This window comes from Chironomus tepperi, unplaced genomic scaffold (assembly GCF_022539635.2).
Source record: "Chironomus tepperi strain 1889 unplaced genomic scaffold, CSIRO-AGI_Ctep_v1 contig_176, whole genome shotgun sequence".
NCBI lineage: Eukaryota > Metazoa > Arthropoda > Insecta > Diptera > Chironomidae > Chironomus > Chironomus tepperi.
This window is the reverse complement of record NW_027226298.1, coordinates 940,044-953,063: the sequence shown is the minus strand read 5'-3', so window position 1 is coordinate 953,063 and position 13,020 is coordinate 940,044. Positions and strand designations below refer to the sequence as shown.

The 13,020-nt window shown below is 34.0% G+C and overlaps 3 protein-coding genes across 3 annotated transcripts; 2 read left to right on the top strand and 1 right to left on the bottom strand.

The window, feature by feature from the left end:
* LOC139089207 (uncharacterized) lies at positions 1 to 687 on the top strand. The gene is made up of 2 exons (XM_070638673.1): positions 1 to 55; positions 119 to 687. The coding sequence occupies exons 1-2, from the start codon at positions 1 to 3 to the stop codon at positions 685 to 687; spliced, it is 624 nt and encodes a 207-aa protein (XP_070494774.1).
* Positions 688 to 1,646: 959 nt separating this feature from the next.
* MnM (myomesin and myosin binding protein) lies at positions 1,647 to 6,966 on the top strand. Its single transcript, XM_070638756.1, has 4 exons — positions 1,647 to 1,958; positions 2,467 to 2,611; positions 2,682 to 4,309; positions 4,408 to 6,966. Exons 1-4 carry the CDS (start codon positions 1,892 to 1,894, stop codon positions 6,756 to 6,758), a joined length of 4,191 nt encoding a protein of 1,396 aa, XP_070494857.1. The 5' UTR covers positions 1,647 to 1,891; the 3' UTR covers positions 6,759 to 6,966.
* Positions 6,761 to 11,713, bottom strand: bw (brown). The gene is made up of 7 exons (XM_070638757.1): positions 11,225 to 11,713; positions 9,948 to 9,996; positions 9,599 to 9,785; positions 9,390 to 9,533; positions 8,736 to 9,320; positions 7,927 to 8,154; positions 6,761 to 7,871 (listed from the first exon to the last, which is right to left on the bottom strand). Exons 1-7 carry the CDS (start codon positions 11,343 to 11,345, stop codon positions 7,353 to 7,355), a joined length of 1,833 nt encoding a protein of 610 aa, XP_070494858.1. The 5' UTR covers positions 11,346 to 11,713; the 3' UTR covers positions 6,761 to 7,352.
* Between the last annotated feature and the right edge of the window lie 1,307 nt (positions 11,714 to 13,020).

Here is a 13,020-nt window from a genome sequence, read left to right as displayed (position 1 = left end):
ATGAATTCTATTAGATTTTTATTGGTTATAGCTGTGCAAGTTATTGTGATAAATTGTGAGTTTGAAAAAACAATTTAAAATATCAAGAAAATAAATTAAATTTCCATAATTTTTGTAGCATATCCAACGCCAACATTAAGGAATGAAATCGATCAGTTCCAAAATGTGATAAATTTTCAAAGAATTACAGAAATAGTTCGTGAATATTGGGAAAATGATCCAAACATTCAGGCACTTATAAAATATCTCAAAAGTGATACATTCAAGTCTGCATGGAATATTGTAGCGCAGTCAGAGGATGTCGATAATATTGTCGAATGGATGCAAACACATGGAGTGGATATAGAAGAAATTGTAGAAAATTTATTCCAAGATATCATCACAATTCATCAATCATCGTTACAGCTTGACCGGATAATTTTTGAACAGTTTTCACTCACAACATTTGAGGATGAAATAAGGAATGAAATAAATTATGATGAGATGAATGCACTTATTAATAGATACATAAATGATGGAAATGACTTTGCTCATCTATATTTGATATTAAAAGTTAGTAAGCCAGCTTTAGAGCAAATTTTTATGACTAATGAAATTCAGAATGTGATGAATGATTTAAGACGTTTAGGACTCAATGTTGATTATCTCAAAACTATCGTTTATAATTTATTGAGATGGAATTCTTAAATAAATTGATTAAATTTTTTGTATGACAATTTTTTATACTCGAATTTATGGCATTTTCTATTGACAATTTTTTGTTCCTTGATTGACACTTTTTTATAATAAAATTGGCAACTGCGGAAAACAAAAGTCTGCAATCAACAACGTGTACTTGTTTATCAGTTCCGAGTTTCTTAAAACAACATTACAGACGGTGTGATGCCATCCGATAGGTCTAATTTGTTGGCTGATAACTTTTTTTTGCAGTGCAACTTTTTGGAACGTGTTTTATTAGTGTTTTGAGGACATATGGCTCAATTGGAAAACGTTTTCCTGACATCATCTGGTTTAGTTGGCAGTTGATGGAACGTTGATTAAGTTTTGAATTTAAATCTAATTTGTAGGCAATTATTTCGAGCTTTTGATATAATATGGAAGTCATTTCTTACTAATCATGTCCTTAAATGGCTCTAATTGCTGGTTTCGACATCAAAGTCTACGAAATAAGACTGTGAACTCATGAACTTCATGTCAATGTGTAGGAATCCCAAGGAAAAAGCCACTAAAACAGTTCAGCTCACATGAAATTTTAACAAATGTGAGAGCACATCCTGTTTACGCGTGGAAGTTTCACCTCCCATGGATTCTTTTATTCACATTCTATTCTCTCATAAAATTGAAAATTCGTCTGTAAATTACATATTTAAATGCCTATTTTCAATCAACACAACTCACATGCCACGCTGATCTTCTTGATGCTGATAATGTACATTTTACAAACACATTTCTTCTTTCCTCTGTCTTCTTTATTTTGATCATGTTTTTCGTGAAAATTTAATTCTCTTTGCATATTCTCTCAGAGATTTCTCATAATCCGTGATCTTCATTTTCACGTCTGTGTGAAAATCCTCTCACTGACATGAGAAAGTGAAAATGAAAATCTTTTGAATGAAAAAAAAGTCTCGCAGTTTTGTTCAATATTCCTCATTAAAACGTTAACCGTGATCGAATTGACTAATAGTGAAAAGAAAGGAAGAAAAAAAATTATTTTAAAAAAATGCGTCTAAAAATAGAAATCCTTATCAGTTTTTATTAGTTTATAATTGATCCGAATATAATTTGTGTGAATTAATCGACTAGTTTAAGGCTCAAGTTTTAAGTTGAAAATCGAAAAAGAAAGAAAAATATTAAATAAGATAATTTAAAGTCATTTAAAGTTTAAGGTGAAATGGGAAATCAATCATCAAAATCTCACAAAGATAAATACAAGAAAAATGTCCATTGGAAGTCAGCGGGTAAAGGAATTTGTAATAAATTTTTGAAAAATTTTCAAAGAAAATTAGACAAAAAAAAAAATGTCGAAAAAAGATTTTTTCCCGTCGAAATAAAAGAAGAAAAAGTTTTGCAGTTATTTTTAGCTCATTGAACGTTTAAAGAAAGAAAAAAAAATCTTCTTTCCTTCTTGCTTCTCCTTTCTGATCATTTATTGAATACACAGATGAGATTTTCTCTCACGTCAACTTTGCAGAACATTTGTTGACTTTTTTCTCAATTTGAGGATTCTTTTTTGCGACATTCTCAATTTTTATGCTCTCAAAAATATCTACGACATCGTATAAATAAACAAAAGAAATGTGGGACATAGCTCAAAGATTAATTGAACAACCTATCGAGGATTATTAATCGCATATTAGTTTTGTGTCATGTGCCAGAATTTTATTGAAGCGTATGAGCAAAATTATGCAAAATTATTTCCTCTGTCTTACTAAATTCAGTCATGTAAATCACGACTTTTGTTCACAGAATGTCCACAGACACCAGGCAAGCCATACTTGCTACCCGGTTTATCGACAGAAGAACCCGATATATTGGTTACAATTAAGTGGCAGCCACCAGCGAATGATGGTGGATCTGCCATAATGGGATATATTGTAGAGCACAAAAGAACGTATGTTACATGATTCTACCGTAAAGGAAGTCCATTATTCACAATTATTCCTCTCTATTTCCATATTTAGTGGCTCACCAAATTGGGTTCGTGCAACTCCGCAGCCTGTACAGTTTACTGAATTGTCAATAAGTGGTTTAGAGCCTGGTTGGAGATATCAGTTTCGTGTAATTGCAGAAAATGCCGTTGGATATTCACAACCGAGTGAACCGTCCGATCCATTAACCGTAACATTACAACGTAATGCAACAGCATTTACAGCACCGAGATTTTTATCAGAACTTGAAGATTTTCATGGAATTGAAAACGAGAAAGTTGAATATAAAGTTAGATGTATTGGAACTCCATCACCACAAATTTCATGGTTTAAAGATGGATTTGAAATATTTAGTAGTCGACGTGCAAAAATTGTAACCGAAAACGATACAAGTACATTAGTATTTTATCAAGCATCATTGACCGATGAAGGTGAAATCAAATGTACAGCAACAAATCGCGCTGGATATGCTTTCACAAAAGCTCATTTAAGTATTGAGGCGCCACCAAAGATTCGATTGCCAAGACAATATGAAGATGGTTTGATAATTGAAGCAGAAGAGGTAGTTCGATTAAAAGTTGGAATAGCTGGAAGGCCAGTTCCAACCGTTGAATGGAGTCATAATGGTGAAATTATCACATCCAGTGGTCGTTACGAAATTATAAGCAATGATAAAAATTCAACACTTAAGATTGCCAATACAAATCGAACTGACCGTGGAGAATATCACTTGAGGGTATTAAACTCTCTTGGTGAAGATTTTGCATCATTTTTAGTGACTGTTACGGCTCGTCCAACACCGCCAGGCAAAATATCGACAAAACCAGTAACAAATAATATTGTAACACTTACATGGTCACCGCCTGAAGATGATGGTGGATGTAAAATTGGAAATTACATTGTTGAATATTTTCGCATTGGATGGAATGTATGGCTTAAGGCTGCAACATGTCGCTCACTTGCAGTTACATTGAATGACTTGATTTCCGGATCTGAATATAAATTCCGTGTTAAAGCAGAAAATCCATACGGTGTAAGTGAACCGAGTGAGGAATCAGATGTTCTTTTCATACCAGATGCTAAACGTGGCATAACTGACCCAACAAGAAACAAATCACAATCTTTGTTAGGCATTAAAAGTGAAGTATCACCTGTTGCACCAAGACGACGAAACCCATCACAATCACCAGCAAGGTCAATGTTAACTGAGAATATTGAGCACAAAAAGCCATCGCCAATTCCACAAATTAAATTAAATACGAAAATATTTGACGATGATACAATTGCACGAGACATGTCTTATGGAACATCTGATGAATTTTACAAATTCCGAGAAGTTCCATCGACATCATTACACGAAAAGTCAGGACTGGAGCAGCAGTCAAAGAACCTCAAAAGTGTCAAAAATAATGTTAAATTTGAGGACGAATTAACATCGACGACACCAACGAAGAAGATTGATGAGCCAATTTATGCAAATCTTCCGATAAAAGACAATGAAAATGAGCCGGCATCATTATTACAAGGTAGCAAGCAAACTAGTAAACGCACATATTTGGATCTCTCAAAAACGGGTGGTAGTGATGCACATAATAGTATACAAAATAGTAGTGAATTTATGTTGGTTTTATATGCTGATAAAGAGTCGAAAAATGACGCTAGTAAGTTGAACTTGGCACTTTGTTGTGTGATTTTTAATTCACTTGTAGTTAGTTCCAATTTTGTCCTTAAAATTATTAAAATTTAATTTAATTTCTAGAAAACGATTCGTTTGAACTTGAGGATTATTTCGAGCCACCAAAGCCGCTCTCACAGTCAGCACCAGAATTAAATCAGCTGATTCCAGATGGTCCAATTTTAAGACGCGCTGTAAGTTCAACAGAATTACTGTACGAACGAGCAATGGCAAGATTTTATAAAGCAGTTGAAATAGAACAGACAGAAAATGCAAGAAAACGTAGCTTTAGTGTCGATGAGGAAGCAAGACATAGAAGTGTCAGTGTCGATCAAGAATCGAAACATTTAGATATTCGTGCTGACGCAGAAGAAACTGCATTGACGCATTTGAGAATAAATGCAATGACCGAGAGTGAGAAAATGAGTGTTTTAAGGAGACGATTGTCAGGCGATACTCCAAACTTACATATTAATATTCCTAAACGCTTAGATTTAAATCGAGATGAAAGCTTTGACGAAAACGATCCGACCTACTTAAATACTTTAAGAAACGAAGATATTAATTCACCGGATATGTACAGCGATGAACGATCTCCATCACCATATTCAATGTCAAGAGCACAAGCTACCAATGGTGAAGATAAATTCAGCAGTGACTATTCAGAAAGTACTGAGTCAGATGCAGAAGAGGAAGATGATGAAGATGCATCACCAAGTAGATCACGAAATCGTTCAAATGACAAGGATACATATCATGCACGAATGCTCTCACCATATCGACAACCACAAAAAGACGAAGCTGCAGAAGTCCTTACGAAATTAAAGTCACCACTTCCCGATCCCAATTTTATTCCAAAACCAATTCTAAAACGACCACAGAGTGCTGATGGCAGAAAGCCTACTCCAATATTTCCAAAACTTGATTTTTTCAAAAGACGCTCATTGTCACCATCGCCACCAGCCAATCGTACTCACAGGAAGAGCGTAGAAATTGATGAAAGACCTATCATAATTGGACAGACACAAAAGGAAGAAGTTAAGGCTAAAGTTGCTGAAGTTCCAGCAATTAAGAAGGAAGAATTGAAGGTTGAACCAAAATCTCAAAAATCTCCATCGCCAGTTCCACAAATAAAAATTGAAAAGAAAGAATCGCCACCAAAAACAAAACCACAGCCACAGACATCAAGTCAACAGCAAGCATCACCTCAGCCTTTACCATTACCACAACCAAAACAATTATTGCAGCCAGAAAATGTAGTACCCGAACCAGACGAAGAAGAAAGTTTTGATCCTGAAATAATCAAACGTGCAGAACAAACCAAAAGGAAATTGCTTGAACGACGACAAAGTTCAATCGAAGAAAATAAAGTCATGGCTGATTTCTATGGTGACATCATCAAAACACACTCATTGCCATCAAAATCAAAAGTTCCAATTTATATGGATCCAGAAGCTTTAAAGAAACTTGAAATGGAAGATGAGCAGCAAAATGATTCTGGTGTAATGTCAGCAGCAGAGCTGTCACCTCAATCAACCTTAACTCGACCATTATCGCCATTAAACCAGCAAGTGAATCAAAATAGAAGTCCATCACCATACAGTCGAAGAGCTTCAGAATCAGGAAGGCCACTCACGTTCTCACCACCACCTGTTGATTCTCCAGTTAAAGGAAGACGAGCATCAGAAGCACAAAAACTTCTGGGACAAAAGACAGAACAGTTTTCAAATCTTCCACTTAAGAACACAATGGACACATTTACATCCAATTACAACCGACTGGAACTTAACAAATCTCCATCACCTCAATCAAATTCATTTAAAGCAGCACCAGTTGAACAACAGCTTCCAATATCACCTCCAAAACCACCAGTTATTGAAAATGAAATCAGTTCAACTGATGAACAGGCACGCGGGCGTGTTCCATTAAAATCGTCAACTGGAACATTGCCAAAGAGAAGAAAGCAATCAAAATCTCGATCTAGAGACAGTTCGATGATTCGTACGCCAGATATTCATCCTATACTACCAAAATCACCTGTTGAACTTACGCAATCAGTCGCACCGATTACACGTCGTATGAAGTCATCATCTCGCACAAGAAATCGAAGTGAATCGAAATCCCCAACGGCAATGAATAGGAAAATAATTATCAATCGTATGGCACCGCCAGTGATGAAGAAGGAAGTGACACCATTATCACAATCACCAATATCGTCACGTGCAGTAACACCAAGTGAGCTACAAGATGAGGTTGACGCAAAAGTTAAATCGACCATGACCAATGCCACAGACGTGTCAATTCTCGTATTTGCAACATACATTTATTTCTTCAAGAGCGCATTACTCGCATTGCCAATTTTAGTTCTTTTGATTTATCGACAAATTGCTGCAAAAATTCCCGATTGGATGAAAGGAAAGAAGAAAAAAAGTTAACGGTCTTAAAAAATTCAAATATTGTTTGTACTTTGAAAAGTTTGAGAACCGCTGGAAGCAGCTTTTTTTGTGTTTTTATTTCATATTTGGACAACTTTATGACTATTGCTGATTATCTGATAGAATTTCTGTTATAACTTACTTCTTATTACTACTTATTGTATTTATTTATTGTTGCACTTTTTATTTCACTCTTGAAATATTCAAATTACAGTAAATGTTAAATAAAAAATTTAAAAAAAATCGTGGCATGCTTTGGTAAAATATGATTTTGGCTTTTCAGATGAGATTCGGTCTAGTAACCAAGCATGAAAGGAGATGAGGCCTAATATCTTGAGTAGAGGGGGAGGATCGACCTTTTGAGGAACTTATCAATTTTTTCTGTTACAAACTTCAATCTAGAGAGCAGGGCGATTGAGCTTGAGGCCCTTTAGATCTCTTATAGATTACCCATGAATAATTCAGGTCCCAAATATGTCAATTAACTTCAATCTTACTAAACAAAATTCCATCTAAATTTAAATCAAGACAACAAGTTCCTCAAAATTCATCCTTATGTTTCCCCCTCAAAACACAAAATAAGTCACATCATGCTCAATAAAATCCACTACTCCTGACATTTCTCCTCACTCCCAAAAATGCAAAAATATGTAGAATTACAGTCAAAATAAATTGATACAAATAATCCTTATAAACATCAAATTCAGTTGTCCCAAATCCCATACTCTCCAGTACTTCTGTCCCATTATTAAAACATTGTATCTGGGGATTTGGATGGCACTTAAGCTTGTCAACTTGTGACCAGAATATTATTGATACAGTCTCATTTGCGTAGAAGAAGAAGGAAATGTATTTGAGGAATGGAACGAACTTTACATTCATGTACATTCCGGATACTAGAAGAAGCACCAGATCGACAATTCCTGACAGTTCAATTCCAACGAAAAATGATGAAAAGATTCCTGACAAGAAGAATCCATAAGCCATTGAACACAATCCAGCCAACATAATTGCAAATGAAATGCTTAAGAAAATCATGAAGTCACTTCCGATATCTGTCGCAAAGTAAATTATCGCCGCGTACATGAACGTCTCGAAGATAATACGAGGAATCTGTTGAAAACAAGGAGGTTAACATAGTTTGCACAATGGAACGTGATTCACTTACCATTAAAAACACCATAGAGACATAATATGCAGACAATGTATATAATCGATTTCCAGTCTCTTTTCTCAATAGTGGCAGTTCCACGTAAATCAATGTAAATACAGCATATACGAATGTAAAGAGAATCTCTGTTGCGAGTATAATTAAAAATCCTTTAATGTCCTGAACTGTTGATTCCGAATCAAGTGATATGTTTGAGTAGACACTCATTATCACCAATGAGAATAGCTGCATGAGATCAAATGAAGAATGAAAGACGAGAATTTCAGTATAAATTGATGACAAATAATTGCTTAATGCTTCTTGATGGGGAAATACGGTAGCTTGTGAGCATCATTATCTTTGTAATGAATAATTTTACTTTGTACAGCACAAGACCTTGGCTACTTATTTTTGCTCTTGATTAATGTCAAAGGATATTCTCGCTTTAACAAATCATATCCAAGTTCAGAGCATTTATAGTGATAAAATATTAAATTTAAGCACGTCTTAAAGATGGTTGAAGTGAATTTAATATCTGAAGCTGTTACTTATGATAATGATCAAAAGAACTGATGATTCTCTTTATAAAATGACTTATTAATGCATTTAAATTCTAATTTTCATCAAGTCATCATTGTGGAAGATTTGGAAAATTGGAAGAAAATGAGAATTTAAGTCAGAATTGCAGCTGCATGGAAAGTCAAACTAGAGCTGCAATAAATCACATGCAATGACTTCTGACTATCTATCAGTCAGCTCTTCCAACTGCTTCATCCAAAACAAACCAATTTCCCTCAAGAATCATAAAGTCACAAAAAAGTACTTACAAACAGTATCAGCAACTCAATTAAATAATGATTTGGATATCTGACGAAATTCAAAATTGAACGATGGGAAATGACTTTGCATTGACGAAGCCAAGACAATCTCTCATCCTTTTCATTATCTAAGCTTATTTCAGATGACGATGATGTTTGATACTCGTCAAATTCTTCATCATAATCCTCATAAATCTCGTCCTTCTTCTTTGATGTCACATAATTTACAATCTCTGTGCATTGTCTCGGATCGGAGATTGTATTAACATAAAACTCTGCGGGATTGTAACGTGGTGGACAGACTTTATTCATGCTATCAAATAACGCCTTTGCTTCGTCGACTGTTCCGTGGAAGACGACTCTTCCGGCATTCATGAGTATAATATTGGTAAAAAGATGAAAAATATCGGAAGTTGGCTGATGTATTGACAGCAAAACAATTCGAGATGTGGATGGAGATGAATTTGGGACTAATTTTGATTCACTGTTAAATCCTGCAATATCACGTAACGTATGTATGACGGATAAGGCACTGAAACTGTCTAAACCACTCGTACATTCATCAATAAAGAGAACTTGCGGTTTTGTAAGGAGCTGAAATGAGAAAATTCGGTTAGGTAAGTATGGCAGCACAAAAATTTCATTAATTTAATTCAATTTTACTTCGGTTGCCAAACTCAGTCGTCTCTTTTCGCCCCCAGATAAATTTATCAGCTTTGTATCACCGTTAAGGCTGAACTTTCGTAATGATTTTTGGATGAGATGCTGTTTTTCCATTCTTGTTATGTTTGGAAGTTTAAATTCAATCTATAAGAATTAAATAAAATTCGTTCATGATTTTACCGCATCCTGTTATGGCTGTGTAGGCTTACCATAAAGTAAAAATGTTCGCGAACTGTTATGCCATCAAGTATTACGTCACTTTGTGGAAGGAATCCCGATAATTTAGTCATTCTTGTTCTATCAATAACCTCACCATTGAATCTTATTTGACCTGATAATGTGCCGCCGCGTAATCTCTGTGAAAGTGCCGCAAGTAATGTTGTTTTTCCACAGCCACTGATAATAAAATGTATGTTAATTGGAATTGATTATAAAGTCAATTTATGCATTGATTTGCTTGAGCAGGTTGTTGTAGACTATGACTTTTACGGGTGTCTAATCAAGACTAGACAATCACGTCATCAACATCCCACTCATAATCTCAAAGGATGTCCTTACCTCGCACCCAAAATAGCTGTTAATGTGCCAGATTGCAACCGTCCTTTCACTGTAATTTGATAAAAATTATTGTCATTAATACCAATTGCCATGGCAACAAGACAAGAAAATTACATAAATAATATTGTTTTTAAGGACAAACAAGTTGTGCTACAAGAAGCACCGAAGTCTTGGAAGTGTCTGTGTGATGATTTAATTTATTTGGCTTGTTTATTTGCCAATTTGTCTCAGACATTAAACTGAAATTAATTTTCGTCAAATTATCCAAGTCTTTAACTTGCGTCAATCAATCAACATTTTTTCGGAAGGTAGAAAGATGCTTGAAAAATTGATGTCGAAACTGCTCGAAATTTGAGACAACTCAATTGTCATTAAGAATGTAAGTATATAGGGTAATCTATATTAATACATATGTTTGTAACTGAAGGTCACATAACTTGACCTTAAGGTCAACAAAAAATTTTAAGCATGTGATAGATTTGTAAATATTTAAGTACGACTAAAATGTGATAGTCACTTGATTATCAAGTCATAACAAAAAAGTATAAAGTCATTGAGAAGAGTTCTTCTATTTTCCGACACTTTTTCATTCAAAACTGACACAGTTTAATAAGCAATCAATTTATATTGGAAGTGATGAAGTCATCAATCAATGCTTGAGAGAAAAATTTCATTGAAATCATCAAGTCATGCTTTTTTTCCTTCAAAACTTTATCAATCAGCTGGGAAACATATTGCTAGTATGTTGATGAATTACAGCAGGGATTACAGGGATAAATTGAAGGGTATTTGGTAGCCATATGGATGTGAAGCGTTAAGTGTAGCGTAGCATTGATCATTTGTACAAAAGTTCCTAGAAGCGATCTCCATGCCCTTTAGGGAACGTTCAATGCTATCAATTATCAATCTCAGATCTATGTTTCTGTGGAATATTTAATATTTAATCAGTTTAAAGTCCACTGAGCAATTCTTTATGAGATTTTTCACTCTTTAAGAAACAATTCTAACTATTCGGAACTACTGATAATGATTGAGTCTGTCATGCTTATTGCTACATTTTACACTTTAAATAGTGATTCCGATTTTTTCATAATTTGATAACTTGAGTCTTTGTTGTGTCTCGCATGAGATTTGATGTCTTATCAAAATACGTCTAATGCTAGACAGCTTACATGACTTGATGCACATGGACTTGATTGTTTTGCATTGTTTGCATTTTTTCATCGCTTGCACAATTTATGTGCTGAATTTTCAATTCAAAAAATGTAAATTTTTACCATTATCAAGAATCACAGTGTCTTGGTTATATGTTGACATATTCAGGAATCCCGCGCGCTTTTTTTTCGTCACTGTAAAATTCAGTCGAAAGTCCAAAACATCTTCTCCGCTTGTGTACATCTTTAAACTTTGTTGCTGCACTTATCAATTAGAACAAAATTTCTTTTCTACTTCTATTATCACAACTTTGCTGGATTACTCAACAAAATTTCTGTTTTTAAGATTATTTCAACCTTCAAATTTGTTTATCATCATTTAACTGTCACAACTGATATGTTTCCGATTGTAAATTGAATGTCTTATCAGAATGAGGAACAATATTTAACTAAATCACACGTTTTACTGCCAATTAGTCGAATTAATTGCGACATAAAGACATAATTGATTACTTTGCATAAAATTAATTAATAGAATTAAAAATTAGAGCAACACGAAATAAAAAAGGAATTGATAAGAAAAACGTTTGTCGAGTGATAATTTACGACCACTTTGCCGGTTTGAGATTGATAGACTAACGATGCTCTTCATCTCATCAACTTTATTTTTATTTTTTTTTCAAGAAGAAAATTTGAGCAACGAGAAATTGGAAGTAGAGAGAGAGTCAGTAAAATTTTTGAGAGATGAGTGAAATTCCCGAGAGATTTTTTTACTGTTGCTTATCATTCTCATGATGTGCTGTATTTTATGCTGTGGTGTGAAAACACTTCTTGCATACTGATAGCTATCACTTGGGTTATTCATTATTTATGGATAGTTTTTACTTTGCGAGGATTTCCCATTCCGTATTTATGGACGTTGGTGGAGTTTATAATTTAATCTGTGATAATCCTGGATTGTTTTTGAGATTAAAAGACCAACAAGTGTTTGTTGATATCGAAAAGTTTTTAAATGCGGAAAGTTTTGACAGTTAAATCTCTTTTTTTGCGAAACTAGGAAATATTACAGGAAGTTTGCAAGTTTTCAATAGAATGTGGATAATTTAATTTGTCAGAGCAGACTTGTTGCCTGTATTGCTTTGTTTTAAATGCAATGTGATTGATGGTGTCAAAGTTTGCATGGATGGTATCAGTAGAAGATACCTTCTGCAGAATATCGTCTTTTGTCGATGGTTCATGCTAGTAGTGAGCTATTATGCAGCAAATTCCTGTTTTTGCGAATTCTAGATAATGCATTAAATTATAAACCTCAACCTAGGATGAACATTAGAGCGAGAAAATTCACTAAAATTGCTTGACTTGTCACGTATTCAAGCCTTAAGGAATTTAAATACCTAAATGAATAAAATCATCATAATTTGACTATTTTCCTAAATCTTTCCATTAATCGTCTACGAGACAGACGAGCAGAAAGCCTCAAAGAGACGATAATCAAATGATTTAATTATGATGTTAATTAATTCTTCATATTTTCAGGAATGCCTCGAAATAAAATCAATTAGCATTAAATCATGAACTTTGCATAAAATTTTATTCGCATTTGAGTCGAAATAATTCCGAATTTAATTCAATTAGTAGAAAAATGGACGGGAAAAATGGAAAATAATATTTTCATTATTAAAAAAATCTCATGCATTAATTATGCTTAATTATTTTAATGCAGTGGATTCAGGATCACATGAAATTTAAGTCAAGGTATTCATTGACCCAAAAATTATTGAACATCGGGTTTTTTAAATCAGATAAATTTTCATCATGCTGTAACAAGGCATTTCAATGTAAATTTTACTTACGCAAGCAATATATCCTATAATTTGAGTTTCTAAGCTTCTGTAGAAATTTCTACTTGATTTCGTACT

Bases quoted from the DNA above. Each gene is read 5' to 3' on its own strand.
- LOC139089207 (XM_070638673.1), top strand. From the start codon at position 1: ATGAATTCTATTAGATTTTTATTGGTTATAGCTGTGCAAGTTATTGTG. The intron at 56-118 runs GTGAGTTTGAAA...TAATTTTTGTAG, and splicing joins GCAAGTTATTGTGATAAATT to CATATCCAACGCCAACATTA.
- MnM (XM_070638756.1), top strand. From the start codon at position 1,892: ATGGGAAATCAATCATCAAAATCTCACAAAGATAAATACAAGAAAAAT. The intron at 1,959-2,466 runs GTAAAGGAATTT...TTTTGTTCACAG, and splicing joins TGTCCATTGGAAGTCAGCGG to AATGTCCACAGACACCAGGC. The intron at 4,310-4,407 runs GTAAGTTGAACT...TTTAATTTCTAG, and splicing joins AGAGTCGAAAAATGACGCTA to AAAACGATTCGTTTGAACTT.
- bw (XM_070638757.1), bottom strand. From the start codon at position 11,345: ATGTACACAAGCGGAGAAGATGTTTTGGACTTTCGACTGAATTTTACA. The intron at 9,786-9,947 runs GTAAGGACATCC...TTTTATTATCAG, and splicing joins ACAGCTATTTTGGGTGCGAG to TGGCTGTGGAAAAACAACAT. The intron at 7,872-7,926 runs GTAAGTGAATCA...TGTTTTCAACAG, and splicing joins TCTCTATGGTGTTTTTAATG to ATTCCTCGTATTATCTTCGA.